This window comes from Acanthisitta chloris, unplaced genomic scaffold (genome assembly GCF_000695815.1).
Source record: "Acanthisitta chloris isolate BGI_N310 unplaced genomic scaffold, ASM69581v1 scaffold2082, whole genome shotgun sequence".
Taxonomy (NCBI): domain Eukaryota; kingdom Metazoa; phylum Chordata; class Aves; order Passeriformes; family Acanthisittidae; genus Acanthisitta; species Acanthisitta chloris.
Genome location: NW_008662036.1, coordinates 15,171 through 35,949, shown reverse-complemented (window position 1 = coordinate 35,949; position 20,779 = coordinate 15,171). Strand labels below are relative to the sequence as shown.

At 38.5% G+C, this 20,779-nt stretch overlaps 1 protein-coding gene across 1 annotated transcript; it reads left to right on the top strand.

Moving 5' to 3' along the window:
- The first annotated feature begins 4,529 nt into the window (after window positions 1-4,529).
- Window positions 4,530-20,256, top strand: CRLF2 (cytokine receptor-like factor 2). Its single transcript, XM_009070434.1, has 8 exons — window positions 4,530-4,605; window positions 11,555-11,666; window positions 12,382-12,554; window positions 14,131-14,270; window positions 15,016-15,178; window positions 17,179-17,293; window positions 18,316-18,400; window positions 19,984-20,256. The coding sequence occupies exons 1-8, from the start codon at window positions 4,530-4,532 to the stop codon at window positions 20,254-20,256; spliced, it is 1,137 nt and encodes a 378-aa protein (XP_009068682.1).
- Window positions 20,257-20,779: the final 523 nt, after the last annotated feature.

Here is a 20,779-nt window from a genome sequence, read left to right as displayed (position 1 = left end):
CCTACCATGACATCTGCCCTTTTGGCCTTCCCCTCATCTTTACCCATATGCTCTTGACTTTGTTATCTTCACCATTGTCAATTTGAGTACAGTCAAGGCACTCCCTAGCATACATAGCTACCCTACCACCTCTCTTGCTATGCCTGTCTCTTCTAAAAATCTTAAACACATCTATTACAGCATTCCAGTCATGAGAGTCACAGTTACTGGTGTTGGCTGCGTCAGCATTCCTAGACCTACTAAAAAACCAGTATCAGTTGACAAGTTGCAACTTCCTCACTACAGAGCACAGACCACTGTTTGAAGATATATTTTCAGAAATAATGCTGTTTGATGGTTGTTCTAATCTTGCTGCCTCATACCTTCATTTATGAAGTCAGGAAGCCATATGCTGGGAGACAAGGCCAACAGTAACTCTTTAGTTGTTCATGAACATCTAGACCTTTATCAACTCTCCACTCACCCATCTTTTCTTCAAATTGCAAAGCACCATTCTTTCAATTTTACCCTCTTACAAATATTGCTCCCTGCCTCTGCTTGACCTTGTAGCTCTTCTTTCTTTTTTCTAGTTCTACCACATCCCTGGAAAATGGGGGAATAGGTACCAGACAGAACTCCAATATTTCAGGTGTGTAAATGCAAAGTGGTGTGACATTTTCTGCATTTTTATGACACTACAAAACAGGTGAATTTGGAAGGCACTTCAAACTCATTTAGTCCAATCCCCCTGCTCAAGCAGGGCCATATAGAGCCCAGGACTATATATGGCTTGGTTTTGAAAATTTCCACAAAATGAGATTTGACAAGATCCCTGGGCAACCTGTGCCAGTGCTCAGTTACCCTCACAGTTAGTGCTTCCTTGTGTCCATATTGAATTTCATCTTTTTTGGTTTGTGCCCATTCCCTCTTGTCCTGTCAGTGGGCATCACAGAGAAGAGTCTCTACTCCCTTCGGCTATCTATCGTTGCAAGAAATTGGTAATCCCTGCTATTTTGTGGGGCTTTATGTGAAGTCTGTTACCAGGGCCATGAGTAGATAAGTAACATTAAATGGAAGTTACACACAGGATATTCATTGCTTTGGTTCCAAGTAAAGGAAAAAGTAAACTGAGGCAATTTGCTTTGCATCACATGTGGTGATCAAAGACTCATTTAACACTGCTGATGAAATAATAGAAAGGGGAATAAAAAGAGAGGAAGGAAGCTGAGGAAAGTGAGTGAGGGTGCTGGAGGTTGCAGCTGGCAAGTGCAGCCAGCCCAAGAGCTGCTGCTATGCGTGGAGGAGCTGGCAGAGGGCCTAGGTCTGTTTGTGTGGCTTGATTAAAAATGCAAAATGAAGTCAAAAGAGCTTCTTTTAATTCACTTGCATTACTTGAATTATTTTTATCCTCTGTCTATCTTGATAAGAATTTTCTCTACTGGTGGTCAATATCAGAAGCCCTGACTGCTAATTTTCAGCTCACCCTTTGGTTCCCCTGCTACTGCATGAAGTTGTAGTATTAGGACGGATCTTGTTTTCTCAGGCCAAACATGCCAACACTACACTGCGTGTGAGCCCTGAACAAGGGACCCATTATGACAATGCTCTGTCCTTGTCCTCTTGGGAGCAATGACCCAGAGGATATGGACAAGTTAATCAACTGCACTCCTGCAGGGAGGCAGAAAAAAGAACAGATCCTGTGGCTCACAGGTGGCTTTCAGTTCATGGACCTGGATCCTGGAAAAAATCAAGCCAGGTAATCAGAGCTGACTTCCAGTAAGCAGAACCTGAGGAAGGTTACTGGGCCAGTCTGCTTGCATGGGGGGGAGGTGAGAGGTTGCTAGGCCTATGTCCCTCAAGTGCCAAATCTGGTGTTTCTCTCAGCAGTAGCAAAAATAGTTCAACAGTGATCTGCAAGCAGTTTGTTTGACCCAGCTGTTGTTTTTATTTTCCAAGACCTCAGCCCTAGGTTTGGGTTCAAAAGTAGTAAAGTGAAAAATTTTTTTGACTTCAAGACTTTCAGTAATCTGAAAAACAAGTAGAGACTGGTGGGAGGGATAGTTGCTTGTGGTGCCAAAATACCTGGTAGGACAAAACTGTGAGTAAAAATGCACAGTTGTCACTTGAGAATTAGACCTTGATTTAGATGTAGGATCTCAAAATTGACATGATTATAAGCTGAAAAGTATTTTAGATATCTTTTCTTTGCATGTTGTCTTCCCATGCCCCTTTCCCCGAAAGAATGAACTGCCTTCAGAGGTCTGCAGTCCAGTGTGTTTTACCTGTATGAAAGCAGACAGGCACAAATTCAGCTCCATCACACTCACATGCTCTGTAAGGAAAGATAAGACACATGTTTTGGAAAGTAAATGAGTTTTTAACTCAAATGGGGATATGTGGGAGTTGCCATGTCCTGGAGAACCAGAGGGGTTTGGATCTTTGCCTTTGTTTATGTCACTGGCTTCTGTGGTGCTGACTGTGGAAACCACGAGCAATTTCAGCTTGCCAGAAACTATCATGTATGACCCAGTTTAGTATTTCACTTTTGTGTTGCTTGTCATTTTAGTTCCAGGAATTAATGCCTCCCTGGAGGAACATGATCAAAGCAGGGCCTAGACAGTTAACAGAATGCTGTATGTGTGTCAGACTGTCATGTTGGGGTTTCCAGGAGTCACTGAGATTGGAATGAGTCATCCTGTGACGGGCAATGGATAAACCAGTGAAAGTAGCCAATCCAAGAAGAGTGAATAGCCAGATGCAAAATCAGTATCACACTATCTAGCTGGAGACTTTGATGATGTGACAAGGCTGAAAAGGGTCTCATCTGACAAACAGTATTGTTGAATTTAAAAGGACAGCGAATAATTTAGGGGATGCTCTGAGACAAATGAAAGCAAGCCTAAAAAGAAATCATGGCAGCACTTCTGAGTGTATTCCCAGCCATGACCCAGCCAATGTGTGGATCCAGTTGATGTGTGTCAAGTACCAATGTGTGGCAGATAAGCTTCTACCCTCCTTGCTTGAGAAATTTGAAGCAAAATGTAGTTCAGGGGTCTCTAGCAGGCGGTATGGTGTGTGCACCCAGAGCACTTTGCATACAGCATGACTGAGTCATTCTTCTGCCCAAAAATGCCCCTGCATATGTAGAAGGTTACTGTACTTCTGATGAAACCATAGAAAAACTTGAGACCAGCTAGGAAAAAGATATATAATTGGGAACTGGTTGAACAGTAGATCCCAGAGGGTCATAATCAATGGCACAGGGTGTAGTTGGAGGCCAGTCACTAGTGGTACCCCCCAAGGTGGGGGTCCAGTATTGTTTAACTTTTTCATAAATTATTTGGATGAAGAGGCAGAGTACCTCCTCAGCAAGTTCACTGATGACACAAAGATGCGATGAGTGGCCAATACCACAGAGTAGTACTGTGCAGCCCATCAAAAAGATTTCAACATGTTGGAGAGATGGGCAGAGAAGAACCACGTGAAATTCAGCAAAGGCAAACGCAGGGTCTGGCTCTGGGGAAGAATAACCCCATGCACCAGTACAGGTTAGTGTATTACCTGCTGGAAAGCAGCTCTGTGGAGAAGAACCTGGGGATCCTGATGGAAAACAAGCTGCCCATGAGCCAGTAGTGTGTTCTTGTGGCCAAGAAGGCCAGTGGTATCCTGGAGTGCATTAGGAAGATCACTGCTAGCAGGTCATGAGAGGTGTTCCTGCCCCTCTACTCAGCCCTGGTGAAGCTGCATCGGGAGTGCAGTTCTGGGCTTCTCAGTACAAAAGAGACACTGAGCTCCAGGAGCAGGTCCAGCAGAGAGTGACAAAGATGATTAAGGGACAAAAGCATCTCTCTTGTGAGGAAAGGCTGAGGGAGTTGGATTGTTCAGCCCCAAGAAGAGATGACTGAGAAGGGACCTCATCAATGTCTACAAGTATCTGAAGGGAGGGCGTCAAGTGGATAGATCCAGGCTCCTCTTGGTGGTGCCAAGCAATAGGGCAAGAGGCAACAGACAGAAACCGATACACAGAAAGTTCCACCTGAATAGGAGGAAGAACTTTACTGTGTTGGTGACTGTGCACTGGAACAGATTGACCAGAAAGATTGTAGAGTTTCCCACGCTGGAGATATTTAAGAACCATCTGTGCATTGTACTCTAGGATGACCCTGCTTGAACAGGGAGGTCGGATCAGATGACTCACTGTGGTTCCTTCCAGTCTTACCTGTTCTGTGCTTCTATGTGGTCACACCTATGCCCAGCTTTCTGGCCCTTGTTTGGATCAGGTCTATGGTGACCTCTGATTGATACAGCTGTGAGAAGATAAAGCTGGCAAGAGACATAGTCATATTCTGGAGAATGAATTTTTTATTTTTTTAACATAGTATGAAGTAGGTCCTGCACTTCTGATTTGTTTATAGCTAGAGATATGTCAATTTTTATTTCCTGTAGTCATTTCCTCCAGTTCCCTCCAGCCTTGGGTTTCAAGTGATCAAATAGTAAATCCAGAGATTACAATTACTCATCTCTTCATAGTCTGTTGTATTATTCCAACCATGAGACTAATCTTTCAAGCATGTTCAATGATCCTCACACTGGGCAACCTTGTGGCTACTCAGTCACAATCTTCTGGTAAGTTCAAATCCCCAGATATTTATGAAAGAAATTGATATATTATTTAAGAATATTTCTGTGTACACTTTACCTCATGTATTATAATATTCAGTACTTTTTTTGATGATAAGAATGAACCAAAGAAAAAAATTTATATCCAGCAGAAAGTGTATTTTTAAAACTTTTTTAAAAAGTAATAAATTTCTATGAACGTGTTCTAATTAAAAATGAAGGCAGAACCAGCTAAATTTGTGTCTGTTCTTTAGGCATGACTCCTTACCCTCTAAGGCATATATTAGAGCAGATTAGATTGCACCCAAAAAAGACTAGACTTCACATTGATCAAAGATGGATAAAACACATTCAGGTAAGACTTCCATGCTTAGTACTCTGAAAGAATGAGCATTATGGGAAAATACCAGCAAACTCTTGCTCCTGAGAAAGCATCAAGGTAAAATTACTATTAAACAGCAAAATTAATAAAGACATTAAAGATCAGTTGTTTGGCTACCTAATATGCAAACATCTCTATTTCAGGCATTGGTCTGCAGTGCCATCACTTATAGCTTCCAACAATAAACGGATTATTACAGAACTCAAATATAAAACCCAACACATACAGCAATAATCTAATCTTCTCTCTTCTTAATTTATTGCAAGTTGCCTGTATTTCATTTCATAAGGAGAAAGAAATGCTTTAAAGTTATGATCCCACCTTATCAACCTATAAATCAGCTCTCTGTTCTGCCATACCTACAGTGAATGCCATTTTCAACAATGCACCACCTGATTCCCTAAGGTTAGCTGCTCTTGTGAGTCATTGCCTGTCCCCTGAGGGGACCTGACTTGGCTGTCCTGTGAGGGGATGTGACTTCCCTGCCTTGAGATGGCAATCACCTATAGCCATGTTGTAGTGATGCCATGGCTTTGTGGAACAAAATGTTAAAATTACAGTTGTGATGCTTATTTGATGCAAAATATTGTGATTCCTAGCAATGGTCAGTGATCTTCTGAAAAAAACAAAACCAGCCAGTTTGATGGATTCTAAGAATTATGCTTTAAGGATTATATCCTGTCTCAAAATGTCTAGAAAAACCCCTCTCCCTAGCTGTCTTGTTCCTCTTCTTGAAAAGAGGTCATCTATTCAGTCTTTGTACTGTGCATTCAATTCAGTAGTTTGTGCACAAGGAGTTGCACTTTTGCCTACATTTGTTCCTATTAAAAAAAAAAGAAACGGTTATCATAGGTCAGATGATATTAAAGGTAACTAAAGACTGTAGGTTCAGATCTGGGTCTTGCTCTCCAGTAGTTTCTGTACAGTGTGCTGCAACATGTGGAAGTTCAACATGTGGTTGCTTATCAGGTTTCATCAGTGTAAGGAAATCAAGTGCTTTTTCTTTGTTGTGTATCAATGAGGTTGCAACTGTTCCAGTAAATGTGCCTTTCTGTTATCTTTGCAGATTGACATTCTGCCTCTCCTTTTTCTAGTTTTTTTAAAAAAATCTGTTCCATGACATTCAGCCTTTTTACATGTTCCCCTTCAATGGTACTTTTCTGAGTAACAAACCGATAAAGGTGGCTTGAAGGTGGAATGCAGTTGCTCATATTCTTGCTAATGGTTGCTTCTGCATAATTTTTTGCACAAGGAAAATCTTTTTTTGTTTCCTCCCCTGTAGAAGTACTTTCTTCACATACCATAGTGTTGCTTTCCTAAGAAGAGTTAGGTGCTCAGCAGTGCCTGTGAGCTTAAAGACTTGTGTGGAACCTTACCAGTCCCTGTCTGGTTTCACAGAAGATGTAGACTTGGATAATTCTCTCAGAATCTTGCTCCAGGGCACTGGTATATGTCCTACAGCACTGCAACATACTACATATCTAGTCAGACCAGTAGATCACCCTCAGACAGAAAGCTGCTGCTACCTTTCTTTAGCCCAGGAAATGCCTATTTGTAATATTTTTGACATTTTCATCATCATAAGAGAAAGTATAATTATAAACGTGTTACCTTGGTGTATTGTGTGCCTCTGGGATCATAATTAGAGGAGAGTTTTAAATAATTGCTATTACTGTGGAAGAGCTGAGAATGATCCATAGTGCTGCAGGTGAATTCATAAAAATTCCACCATAAATAAAGGGAGAGAAATGATCCCCTCTATTCTCTTTGTCTTCCCATTAACAGAAGTTGTGAATGATTCTGCCTGCAGAAGTATAGATGCATAGTTTCTTAAAAGGAAACTAAACAACTCTTCAATGAAAGGCAAAGGAAAGATCACCAGAATGAAACACCATATTTCAGATAAACTGTACATGTCATCAGAAGATCTGATAACAATTTGATCCAAACTTTGAAAACCTCACTTAATTATGCATCTTTTCATGTGAAAATGTGAATTATGCAGCATATACATGCTATAATTTTAAAAGATGCATGGAAATGTTTAGAAAACATCAACATAAAGCACAACTCATACTACTTTCAAAAAGGCTACAAAACTCATGAAATTGGGAGCACAGCACAAAATTGTCTTGACTAGAGCTCTAGAAACAAGGTCTTTAATGCAAAAGATTGATAAGATTCTGTCCCACATACCTACTTAATTATGTTAAGACTGATTTTTTTATGAAGCTCTTAAAAACTACAGAACAGGAAAGAATATCTATATAACATCAGATAGTTTCTACAATTTCTATTCCATTTCAATCAAATGGGTCTATTTATGGTTAAATGATTTAAAATATATTACCTTCCATTTTAGTACATAAATTACTGCAGTCCTTGAAGTTTATATTTAAATATTAAAATTCCAGCATTTTAATTCTTAATGTGTAGGGATTTTTGCAGAAATACGTTGTGATACTAGAAAGATTTATACATGTTCTACAATTTCTATTCCATTTCAATCAAATGGGTCTATTTATGGTTAAATGATTTAAAATATATTACCTTCCATTTTAGTACATAAATTACTGCAGTCCTTGAAGTTTATATTTAAATATTAAAATTCCAGCATTTTAATTCTTAATGTGTAGGGATTTTTGCAGAAATACGTTGTGATACTAGAAAGATTTATACATGTTGTTACGTTGATCTGACTAATCTTTTTTGCTGAAGTCAAGTGGACTACTCAGAGTGTGTAAAGTTAAGTCCATCAATAAATCACTGCAGAATTGGAGCCAAACTGATATTCTTTTCATCCAAAAAAATGTACATTGCCAAACCCAAGATTTAGTCTGCATCTCTGAATTGCAGCCTCTAACAATCAGTCCAGAGTCATCACAATGTAACTGAAAAAATAGAGAATAATGAGTGTTGTCCAAGGTTCAGACTTAATTGGTGTCTTTTGTTGCCTTCCAACAGGCTAGTCAGAGCAGACCCTCAGTTTTTGCTTAATGTCCACTCTGTAGTGTGTGGAAATCCCATGTGATTCCTCTGGTTTCTGTATTATCCATCCCTAGAGCCAACCATACCTCAACAAACCCATCTGACAGTTTAAAAAAACTGAACACCCCATCAAAGGAACTTTATGTGATTCAGGGTTTCAATGCTGGTGTCCTTTTTGCATTGGTATTGATGGAAAATGTAGCACCCTGAAAAAGGGTTTCAAGAGTTGGCCTGTACAGAGAGGGAAGACAGGTTTACTACTTCAGGAAAATCTTTACTTTTATTTCTGTGCTGGCAGTATCAGGGTTGTGGGATACATTGTCACAGGTTCAAGAAGCCTCCCAAGAAAGTATCACATATTTGTGAAGCAAATTCGCTGTCAATATTGTCACCATAATTTTTGTCACGTGTAGAAAAAAAGAAGTGTATAAGCAATTTCTGTGTGCTCTCTTGCACAAATAATGAACCAGTGCTATCTCTTAATTCAGAAAGAATAAGCAGTATAATATTATTTTACCCCTCTGAACAGAGCTAAAAATCATAGCATTGCGGTTTTATCCCCTTGGAGATATTTAAACCAAGCTTTTCTTCTCCTTTCTTCTCTCCTGTTAGTGGTGTTTTGTATTTCAGTCATACAATTATTTTTCCCTCTTCCTGACCTTTTTTTCTGGTCTTCTACAGCCCTTGTGACCAAATTGACTGAACACCTCAGAATAATTAGAACCACTACTCATAACAAATTCTATAAAATTCCCCCAAACCTTTACTGATCATTCAACATCTTCAAGCACCTAATTTTCACCAGTAAAGTTACCCCTTTGCTTTACAATTTTCTTCAGTCTGCTGATACTAGCAGCTCTACAGTACTCAGTAACCTCAGCCCAATCTCATATATAAACCCAACTCGCACCATTTCCTGACCACTAGAAATCAGTGCAAGATGATCTTTCACATCCTGGGCCAACAGCTGCAACCTCATACCTGGAGAGCAATGGGATAAAATCTGTATATGGAGCTGACCCTTCAAATAATGAAAATTTCCCTGTTCTGTGTTTCCATGGGGCTGCCCAGCTCCTCGATTCCAAGTGAGGGTTTGGAGCTAGCACTCTTCGTCTGGTAAGGGTCCTGGCAGAGCCTGGACTAGCTGGCTATGCCCAAGATAGTACTCTCAGATACCCACCCTTTTCTCTGTCCTGTTGGTGACATAGCATGCATATAGCCTATTTGAATGGTTTTTGCCAAGTGTGGGAAGGTGAGTATGCACAGCTCTCTGCAGAGATATTAAGCCGCCTTCTGAGACTAAACTGAAGAAAACTGTGTATTTTTGACTTAAAAAATTAGTCTTAAAAAATTAGTAAACAAAAATTTTTCTTTCTGTCACAGTGCCAAACAATTGTATACATAGAAACAGCATTATAAATTAATTTTGAAATTAATTATCCTTGAAAATATGTGATTGAGAAAACAAGTATGCTTCCTAATTTCAGTTTCATAACAAGCATGATCATTAGCAGCTCTTTCTCAAAGAGAAAATATCTGCAATCAGACTAATCAACAAAGAGTAGAAAGTGCATATTTTGTTGCTTCTAAGGGGAATTGAAAGGACTCATTCTATGCTCATAAAAATGTTCTCAGGACAGTGCAATATTCTCCAATCACTAGCACTTTTATTGATTTTTATAATGTCAATTTTATTTAAAGATGGAGAACATGTAATTAGACACTCAAATATACATTAAATTTATGTTTAAGTATCTCTGTAGAAAATCTAGTCCAACAAGTCACATGGATTTCAGTTACACTATATACTGCACAGCACAGTGATACTAAAATTTAGTCCATAAAAATCAAAATACGTTAGTGCAATTGCAGACCAAGAATCCACTCTTAGGCACTTTGCCACCTTATTTCTTAGTGGCTTTTGTTAAAGACATGCTCATCTTTTAGACCTGCAGAGGGGACTTACAAAGAGCTTGAGGACTTAGGAAACAAAAGCTACCTAGGTAGTCTCTTGTAACAGAGGTAGAAATCACTGGATCAAGTCCATTTTGTTAGAGCCTTTGAGGTTTTGAACTTCTATTTCTGCTTTGTCGTGTAGTACTAACTTCCCTATTTTTTTCAGAGAAACACATAAGATTTGCAGTTTGAGAACACAATACAGAACAAGCCTGCAGGCATTAACTAGAAGATGGGGGAGTTAGTTTCAAGCCCTTCTCTTGAGTAAAAGCAGAATTTTTTTACCAGAGCTCCATGAATCACACAGCAGACACCTGCAGCTACATCTACCCAGTATCTTCTGGATTTCTCTCATAACTGTCTTGAATTATTTTGACAAAACAACATGCTACAACACAATTGCACCTATACAAAAATGTTCTGACTAACTCTAACTGCAGTAGTCATAGAACCTCTAGACAGAGAGACACAGGCATGAAAATAGGCAAAATGGTTACTTGAACCCACATACCTTTCTCATATTCTTAGTGGTGATTATGGAGCAAAAGATAACAATCATGAGAATAGTTATGCCTCATGAAAGAATCAGGATCACTGGATGTGATGAAAAGCTCATAAGAAATGTTTTAAAATTTTTCCACTTTAAACCCCTTCAAAAGTCCAGAGTGGTATAAAATATAGACAGCAATCAAAGCTAAAATCCTCTATTCTCCTCCTAGGCAGGAATGTTCCAGCAAAGGTTTTTAGTGGTAGACAATTTAGGGCTGGAGATGGCAGTATGCAATTTTAACCTCAAGTAGGTATTGCTGATATTCATGATGCATTTTCTTACCCTGTTCATTTAAGTAAATATAATTTCACATCCTATGGAATGCAAAATAAATAATTTGTCCTTCTCCTTAATATAGAATGAATTTCTAATACTTCTAGCATCTTAATTTCTCCATTTATCCATCAGGTTTATCTTCAGTGTCTGATTGTGGAACTCTAATGGACACAGAATTAAAATACCTGTGTCCCTAGCAAGATCTATAATAAGAAGGTGGTCAGGAGAGGAAATAACATATGCATGCAGTTCAAGGACATTAAATGATTGTACTTGTATTTAAGGTGGAATTGGCCACAGCCACATAGATCAAATATGAGTACACCTATTTGTTCTGATCTGCTCTGGGCTCCTATGGGTCTTGACTGGTCTGGGCCCACGGTATTAGTTCCTTGTTTCTTACAGTAAACATGTGCCAGTTTACACAGAGGTTCCATGTAGCATTAACCCCCAAATAATTTTCATTAGCAGATGTTATGGGAGAAAGTTGGCCTCAAGGTATAGGCGCTATGCATTGCATACACATGGCTCAGTCTATGCCTATTGTCCCAGGGACCACGAGGCCAAACTTCTCTCTCATGTTGCTGTGCATGCTTTCATTTCATTATTTTGAAATTCTAATTTCAACCTCTCTAGGTTATTTTAGTCCATTTTCTTGTATTTTAGATATTTTTATGTCTTCTTATTTTGCGATCGTCTGAATCAATTGCATATATATCCTTGAAATACTGATATATACAAATGTCAAGGGATGCTTTTCATACTCACTCCTGAAATCATATTTTCTGCAACGTCCTGGGCAGGCTGGAAAGATGTCACCAACATCAAAATAATCAATTTCAATAATGAGAATATGCAGATCACATGGGCAGCAAGAGAGAATTTTCCCAATGAGAATGTGTCATTTTCTTACACGTGAGTATTGACAATGCCTGTTCTTCTCTTGTTAAAAGATTTACCTTGGGAGGCTGAAGTATCTATGTCCATTTGAGTCTTTTGTGAACGGAAAATGCTTTTAACTTTTGTTAATCATCCAGCATGAAACCTGGTTTTATTCACAGCTTATTACAGAAGTGAACGAAACAGTAAGCCTGGTGAGTAGTCAGTCACATCACACATTGTGTGAAAGATTTTTCCCTCTTCTGTCATTGTGCTAAATGCCATGCTAACTACACTATTGAAAGTGGTTTTTTTTCATGTATGTGTGTATATTTTCCTTACTAACTGACATCATTAATAACTAAACAGAACTTGGTAAAAGACATTCATAGTGCTTGATCTTACCTTTTCTTTCTGGGTGGTATATGTGAAAGAACTTTTAGCAGTACAATCTTGGAAGCAGGATAATGAAAGCATCTGTTTGAGCAAGTCATTCTCTTATTAGAAAATAACAGCATGAAGGAAACTTGAATATTTCACACTGCATCAAAACCTAAGGCTGGAAATTCAGTGATGTTTGAGTGATGTATTCCCTCACATCACTGAAATTTGTCACTTCAGGAAATTTCATGCTCAGACTTTCCTTGGTAGGAGCATTCGAAAAAGAAAAGAAAAAAAAAATAGTAGCAAAAATGAATTAACTTGTGTTAGTTGATAAGTTTTCCTTTTACCAATATTATTTAATTTACAGGTTTGATGAAGGCAAGCAGAAAGTTTGGAAGCCATGTCCCAGCTATTTATTGGATCAAGATCATAATTCTGGATGTATTTTTAAGACGGAAGGACCCACCCTTGCCATGTCTATCAGGAACAGCAATGGGAGCAAAGAGCTCTTTTCTAAAAAACTAAAAGCTGATTTTTATAGTAAGTATGAAAAATCACAACTACTTTGGTAGTTCTACTGTCCTCACTGAATCTCCAGCTGTCTGAGTTTGAGAAGAAATCAGTTATATCGACATATAAAAGGTTATTTGTCTGTGTGTGTGTGTGTGTGTGTGTGGGTGGGTGGGTGTGTGTGTGTGAAAACTAAACTGTAGTTATTTATGTTGATTTTTGTCCCAGTAATTACACATGCTTGTGTGAAGCTGCAGCTAAGTGAGATTGCACAGGACAGACAGATTTGTCCCAAAATACAATTTCAAAAATCAGAATGAAAATACTAAAAAAAAAATATGTGGGTGTGCTTTTTCTAGTACAGACCTGCTCAGTATTAGTAAAATAATTAATAAAAGTTGATAGTTTTTTGTCTTAGTTCTGTCTGTGTGAGCTTTCTCATATTTTAAACCTTCCATTCTTTTGCCATCTTCCTTGCAATGGGAAGCAACAAACCACTCTTATCAAAGCTGCTGCCACAAAAACATCATCAGATGTCAATAGAAATTATTTGAGTGGTCCTGGTACAGTCTGACAGAGTAAAAGGGATGTCCTACTGCTAGATGATGTTCCTGTTTTCATTAAGGCCTTCCTGCCCCCAAAGACATATTTCATATCTCGTGTGAGATTAGTTTATAAAAATGTGGAATTTCACATAGTTACAGCATTTAAAGTGGAGGGATTTTTTTTCTAACAAAAATCACACAGAAAACATACAATGGAGAATTATCTAAAAAAATAGTATTTCAAATGTATTAACAATATTTTATCAAAAGGGATTAAACAAAAACCTGTCAAGGCATCGAGCTTTGAGAATATTTTTGTATCATAATTTTACCAATATCTCTTAAATTATGAAAAACTGAAGTCTGGTCCTCAAACTTTGGCTGTTAAACACCCACTGATAATTTCAACACGATTAGGTAACACAGCATAGATATCAAGGATCAGACTAAAGCGTTTAAATTAGGAAGGCAGAACTTTTGCAATGTGAAAAGACAACTAGAAGGATTGAAAATGTGGGTAGCACTGTTCTCTTTATTTCCCACTGCTGAAGACTAACCAGCTGCATAGATCAAACCATGTCATGTTCTTCAGACCACCTGAAGACAGTAAGGGGTAGATTCAGTTGTGCACAGGTAGGCATCCACTGCTTTTTAGAGATGTTCCACCATATCCCACGTAGCCTCCAGCAGCTGCACAAGGGTGTCTTGGAAGTTTTGTGGTACTGAATTTGTCATTTCATTTCCAAAGAAGAAGCCTTTTTCTTCCTCCTGATTGCAGGGACTATGAGGAGACTAGAGTCCTCCCTTAAGTACTTGCCATAGGTTCCTGACATGAGATAGTTACTACCTTTGAATGAGGTGCCTTGAATGGTGAGCAGTGTCATGGTCTCAAGCTCCATTCTGATGTTTAATAGTGAGGCCAGCTACAAAAGTAAAACCTTGAAAATCCACCTTCATTTACTACTCAGAGAAACATTGAGTAGAGGAAGGAACAACAATAATTTTAACTGTGAGGTTCTCCTTTTTAAGACTATAGCAAAATCTGTTTCTGTTCTTCTTAGTAAAGCCCAATCGACCAGAAAATGTGACCTTCTTCTGGAAAGAGGACACTGTTACTGTAAGCTGTAATAAACCAGAGAAAGCTGTGAGGTGCTTAAGGCTTGAGCTTCAATACAAAAGCAAGTTTGATGAAGAGTGGCAAGTGAGTTGGGCATCGCATTTTTAATCAACATTGGAAGGAGTGGGAAGTAGCATCTCCATAGAATGTAAACTAGAGTTGTTTTCAAACTGTTCTTCCATCCTGTATTTTCAAATATAGCTTGTGGATGGAAACATCTAAATTTTTAGAACCCTGGATTCCTACCATGCCAGAAATAACTTACTTTACAAGTTATATCCAGCTGCCACCCAAAAAGCTGAGGACAACCTAAGTGAAAGGTCATACATTCAGAAGAATTTGGAAAGACAAAAGAAGAAAGCAGAGCAGAAAAAAGAAGAGAGAAAAAGAAGAAAAAGTAATGAAACAATATGGGAGAAGAAAGAAAGAAATTACAGAGGATGTTTATTTATTCTAAAATTACCTATTAAGTATTTCCAAATATAATTTCATCAACTTAAACCTTTCCAGTCTCAGTTATAACTTGTAAATAGTTTGTGGATCAAAGTATCTCTTTATACTGCAAACATGCAACTGTAACATAGTACACTGTGCAATGCTTGTTATGACCTTCAACTCAATATCATACAATTAGATATGAGGAGGAATAGATATGAATCATGAAAAGTCAGTCAAGAAAAAGAAGTCTGTGAAACTCAGAGAAGTTACATTCAGTTCTGAGTTTTTGGGTTGGCCTGTCCCTTATCCTGGTTGAGGACATAACTGAGTGTAGGATTCTTAAGCACTGTCTTGAAAACCAGAATTAATGATGATGCACCTTCCTTCTCAGTCCAGAACTTCTAGGTGTTGCAGTGTTGAAGAGCAAGGCTTTGATCCAGAGAAATGTTATTCTTTCCGGGTCAGACTGAAGAGGTTAGTACCCCACTGCAATGTAGTTAATTACAGCAGTGACTGGCAAGCAGAAACATTTTGGATGAATGGCACATTAGTAGGTAAGAGCTGTGCTACATTCATATATTTTCTAAGTGCAAATGGGGAAGGGGTGACTGCAAAAGAGGCTGGGAACATGCAGCAAATGAATGTTACACTATTGTGCTCCATCTTCTCTTAGCAAAGAAAGTTCATGTGATTGTCTAATTGCCCATGTTTAACTGTCCACTTTGTTCTAGACGGTCCACAATGCTATTAATTTATATCATAATTAACAAAGTTGAGTGTTATTATTTGTATTATAATAGTGTCTGTGTTACAATAGTGTCTAGATTTCCCCAGTGGCAGTGATGTGATGCATGGGGGCTCTGTGGGTATGCATTTTCAGGGTGCCCAGAAAAGATATTTGGACACCAAACCTAAACCTTAAGGAAATCCTTGATGGCCCTTTTTTGAAGGCCGTTTATTTTGAAAGTATATCCAGCTGAATTACAGGACCAGAGGTCACAGGAGTCTGATGCTCACAGGTGCTGGGTTGGTCAAAACAGGGAGGATGGGAAAAACCAGATGAAATGGAAACAAAGCCAGTATCAGCACTGCTTTCCCACTGGACAGATACATTTAACCCAGTGTGAATGACTTCAATTAGATCTTTGATGCAAATGGTATTTCTACTGGTTATCAAAACCAAAACCCAGATTTGCTGTAGAAAAAAAAAGACTATACATCATACCAACATATTTGTATCATATCAGCTAAGCACAAAATGCTACTCACTGGGCTTCAGCAGAATTGAGAGACATCTAGATGTCCAGTGTCCCAAGAAATGAGCTCTCTAAAATGCAATGGGCTATTAGCTCACTTGAAGAAAATCTGTTTGCAAAAAGCTGGGATGAAATCTTGGAGCATAGGTATGTGTAGCCTGTGCACTAGTAGCCACAGTGCTGATCTCCAGAGAAGACTCCTCTGCCATGTAAATTTTGAGCCTGCAAGCATGTCCTCAGGTATGCCTGGCAAATGACCTTAAGAAAACAGAGGACAATGTTTCCCAGTGCACTTCTGAGAGACAAGCACATACCAGCCTTACCTGCACCATTTGACAGATGCTGCCAGCAGGCACCTGCAAGGAAGGAAAGCACAGAGGATGCAAGACTAGTGGTTCAGAGAGTTTATGTGCCTCTGGATCAGAAGTGAAATTGTCAGAGATCCTTCACCGGGGCAAGCACTTTGCTTCAGGACTTCAGTAAGTTATTGACTCCAAATCTAACATCAGTAGAAACCATGAACCAAGATGTGCTCAAGTAATTCTATCAACTCTGAAAAACTTTCTTAGGGGGTCACAACTTTTATTGTTACTTCCTGTAAAGTTATACAAAACATACAAGTCGAATAGGCTGTACAGTTTCTCCTGCATGAATAATCATTCAGTTTTTACAGCATTTATATGGAGACCAGAAGTTCAGTAGAGGTTACATTGCAAAAGCTACAGGAAAAACACTGAGAACGCAGAAAAGTGCACAAATGCATTAGTTTTATATACTTGCGTGTTAGATGTTATCCTGCCACTAGTTACTTTCTGGGTATCAACTCTTGTGGTTTGCTGGCTTTTTGTTTGCTGGGGTTGTTTGGTTGTTTTCTATTGGGAAATAAGATATATAGGCTACATGTAAAATTGCATTTGCAACTTTAGTGATGGTAAGTAGGTGCACGTAACTCAGATCTTAGCAAGTTGCTTTATCGCCAGCAATGCAATGTGATGAAGATGAGAAGAACTACTTGATTCATTCATACTGCATCTACACTGCCTATAGGCTCAGTTCTTTATCCTATATGAGGTTAAATTAGACAATTATAAGCACAATTTTCTTTTGTTGCAAGGTTTTGGGAATTTTGGCTTTTCAGTTTCAGTTGAACAACCAAACTTGTCTTATTTGTTCTTAAATGCTCCTTTTTGTTTATATCCTTCTTTTAAAAGAGAAGTAGAAGTTCTAGCATGACTAGGAATATTTACCGTTAAAGCAAAAATATGCTTTTCACATACTGTTTTTGTGATTGTTCTTAGATTCATGTGACTACGATACAACACCTCAGTCAAACACAGTGATTGCTTTAAGTTGTTTGCTGGCAGTACTTCTAATGATGCTTATCCTCCTGATTCTTCTATGCAAATGGAAGAGGTAAATATAGTTTTATTGGTTACTGCTAAATAACCATGTCCTGAAAACAGAGCTCACATTCATTCTCTAAGCAATCAAAATTCCTATTGGGTAAATATAGCCATCATGAAGATGTAGAAGTCAGTGGCTTAATTACTATTTGAAGAATAATGCATCTTGGCCTTCCAAATACCAAGGTCTTTAATCTTCAAAGCCAAAACAATTCTGGTAAAAGAAAATGTTTCAGGATAAAATTCTGTCTCTTCCACTTAACTTCTCTTTTTTAGAAATCTAGCTAAATCCTGAGAAGCCATTATTTTAGTTACTTCTTCTGAAAGGAAATTCTTTTACACAATCTTCATCAAACTCAGTGTTTGCCGTAGGCTAAAGTCAGCTTAAATGCATTCAGCTTTAATAAGACTATATCAGTATTTGAATTTGAAGATGAATGATACTGTTCATGTTTAGGATTGACAATTTTTTCAAAAAAACCCTACCAAACAACAGGCAAAGCCTATAAAGGCCCTAGGTTTTGGTTTTATTGGTGGGAAAAAAAAGTAAAAATGCAGTATTTTCAGAGATCAAAATATATTGGACTCTGATCACCTTTTTAGATCACAAATTGAGTTTTTCCTCTTGTATATCTGTGTTTCATGTTTGCATTTGTGTTCACTAAGTCAGCCAGTACAGATGGTTGCTGTAGCATCTTGTCTGTCTAAGGGAATTTTGCCACAGAATGCAAAGCTCTGACTACTGTATGGAGCAGAATGGCACTTGCTGACTAACTAGAAGTATGTATAAAGTCCAGATTTCACTAGATTGGAGTTGGGTTGAAAATCCATCAGAAAAATCACTCGTAGCCTGCTGGTATTATCATAGTGTTATAACTGCTTTTTAACTTTAAAACACATTTAAAAAATCAAGACTAGAGTTCTGTCATGTAAAATATATTTGTGAGTACAGAACTGTGCTGAAGTAGATTTTTGTATGAATTAGTATGCTGTAACAAATCAATGATTTGTATTTTTCTTTCCTTTTGGCAGGCTTCAGAAGTCGGTGATGCCTGCTATACCAGATCCAAAATATATATTTGCTGATCTCTTTAATGATCATAATGGAAACTTCCAGGTAAACATTTCCTTCCAAGCAAGGCTGTAAACCCTACAGTGTTAAGAATAATTTTAAAGCAGCTACCGATTTTTTCTGTGCACAGACACTATGACAAGTACTCTCTGACCCTAGAGAAAAGCCATTCCCCCAGTGCAATGTCTCCGAGAGGATCCACAGGGCAAATTGTTGTCTTCTCCCAGGCAACCAGCAGGAGGACAAGAGGGCACAGACTCAGGCTCTGCCAGGGGAGGTTTAGGTTGGATATTAGGAAGAGATATTTTACAGAGAGAGTGATCAGACACTGGAATGGGCTGCCCAGGGAGGTGGTGGATCCACCATCCCTGGAGGTTTTCAAGCTGAGACTGGATGTGGCACTTAGTGCCATGGTCTAGTAACCACAGTAAGGTTGATCTTTGATCGATGGTCTTTGAGGTCTCCTCCAACCCAGCTGATTCTATGATTCTATGATAGCAGACTCATACAGTCAGTGTAGTCCTGCTTTGACATTAAGACAAGACACTTGTTATAGAGACTATCTCTCACACCAGAGATGTTCAAGAACCATCAAGACAATCCCATGCAATGTGCTTTTGGTTGACCCTGCTTGAGCAGGGAGGCTGTACCACATGACTCACTGTGGTCCCTCCAACATGAACCATTCTGTGATTCTGTGAGACAGAGTTATTGCTGGAGAAGAATTTAAGGGTGTCCAGAGGCACAATACCCAGTGAGATGCCATTGTGGTGTTTGCATCCACTCCTGCACACGAGAGGTCAGGGAGCTTGCTTCAGCCTGGTCTTGCACTTTATGTTTGTGAAGTGAGATGATACAATTTTGGAAGCATCTGTCACAATATGAAGAATTCTTTCTTAGCCACAGAGGTACCTGGTTGATAAACCTTTAGACAAAGAATGGATATCAAATGAATACACTGCAATTTTTGGTTTTGTTTTCTTACTGCTTCTTATGAGCTCATGGCATCCCATATGTGGTGTAGCTTTCTGTATTAGCTGGGCTGTGTTTATCTTTATTGCTACTAAGTTTTCTCTGAGAGGAAACTGGTGAAATATTTACATTTTCAAACCAAATGACAAGCTGAAAATATTCTATATATACAATAGCTTTAAACTCACACTGAAGAAGAAAGATACAAATCCAAATTAATACTAAAGCTTTAAAGCTTTAATACAGATATGTTATGTTGCCTAAACCTTCATGTAAACTCAGTCTTAATTTACATTAAGTCAGGGCTTGGGTCAAAGAGTCTATCAAGGTCAAAGAGTCTATCAAGGAGAGAACACATTTTACACATACAAGGTTTCCTGAAGGTCCTGATTAACTACAAAGATGTATTTAATTTGGTCTCATGAATAAGTAGGAGTTTGTATGCAGTTCTGGAATCCTGTCTGCTTTCCAGCCATTCTGTCTTTCTTCCATCCTTCTATCTTATGTCCTGCATGTCTACATTGCTTCCTTTTCATCTTCACCATTGTGGCATATCCTTGAAATATGCCATTATGAAAGAAATATCAGTCTGTACAGATAGGTTTCTTTTGATTGATATCTCATCTCTGTCAACATCAACATTTTAATTTTCCTAGGAATGGATAGACAAAAGTGATCATGCAGTGCTGCAAACCAAACTAGAATATGAAGAACCTGAGTGCATCACTGAGGCAGAAATCCAGCACGAAGATGAGAAGAACAGTGACAAACAGGGACCTTTGGAAAAAATCTTCACTTTTTCAGGATCGGGTGAAACCAATGACCTCCAAGCAGCTCAGATTGCCTGCCTGATGCCAGTGTCCAATGCTACAGCTTCTTTTGCTGGTGTCCAGATTTTAATGAATGAAGACATGTATGTGACATTATAAAATCTGCATAATGCAGAAGGTGCTAGGAAATTGCATAAAAGATCCTGATGAGTTTAGGGGAGTGACTGAATAGAAAAGCTGTCATCATGAGTAGATTCACATTAAGAAGGACATTGAGTTATCTGGTTTTGGATCTCTACTTTCCCAACGGTTAGGTTCACTTGGACAGACTCAGTGTTTGAAAGAAACTCCTGATCATTTATAGAGTTTGGATTTTGTTCTTCTAATTGGAGTTTATCTAAGACTAAACTGGGCCCTATTTTTCCTGCCATTGTCAGGAGAGAACAAGTGCTCCTCCATAATATATGTTCTCAGAGCTTATGGAATGTGTGCAGAAGTGCAAACTACACTGATTTCTTCCCAAATGAAGTGTGAAAATAAAGGGATTTTGCTGTTAACGGTTTTGTCACACAAAGACCAGAGCATATACTGCATTTTTGCAGTGATAGGATACTGCTTTGCAAGCCTTCCTTAGACTAGAGACACTTGTTTTTGTAATCTGTTTCTCCTGCTGTGTAACTTT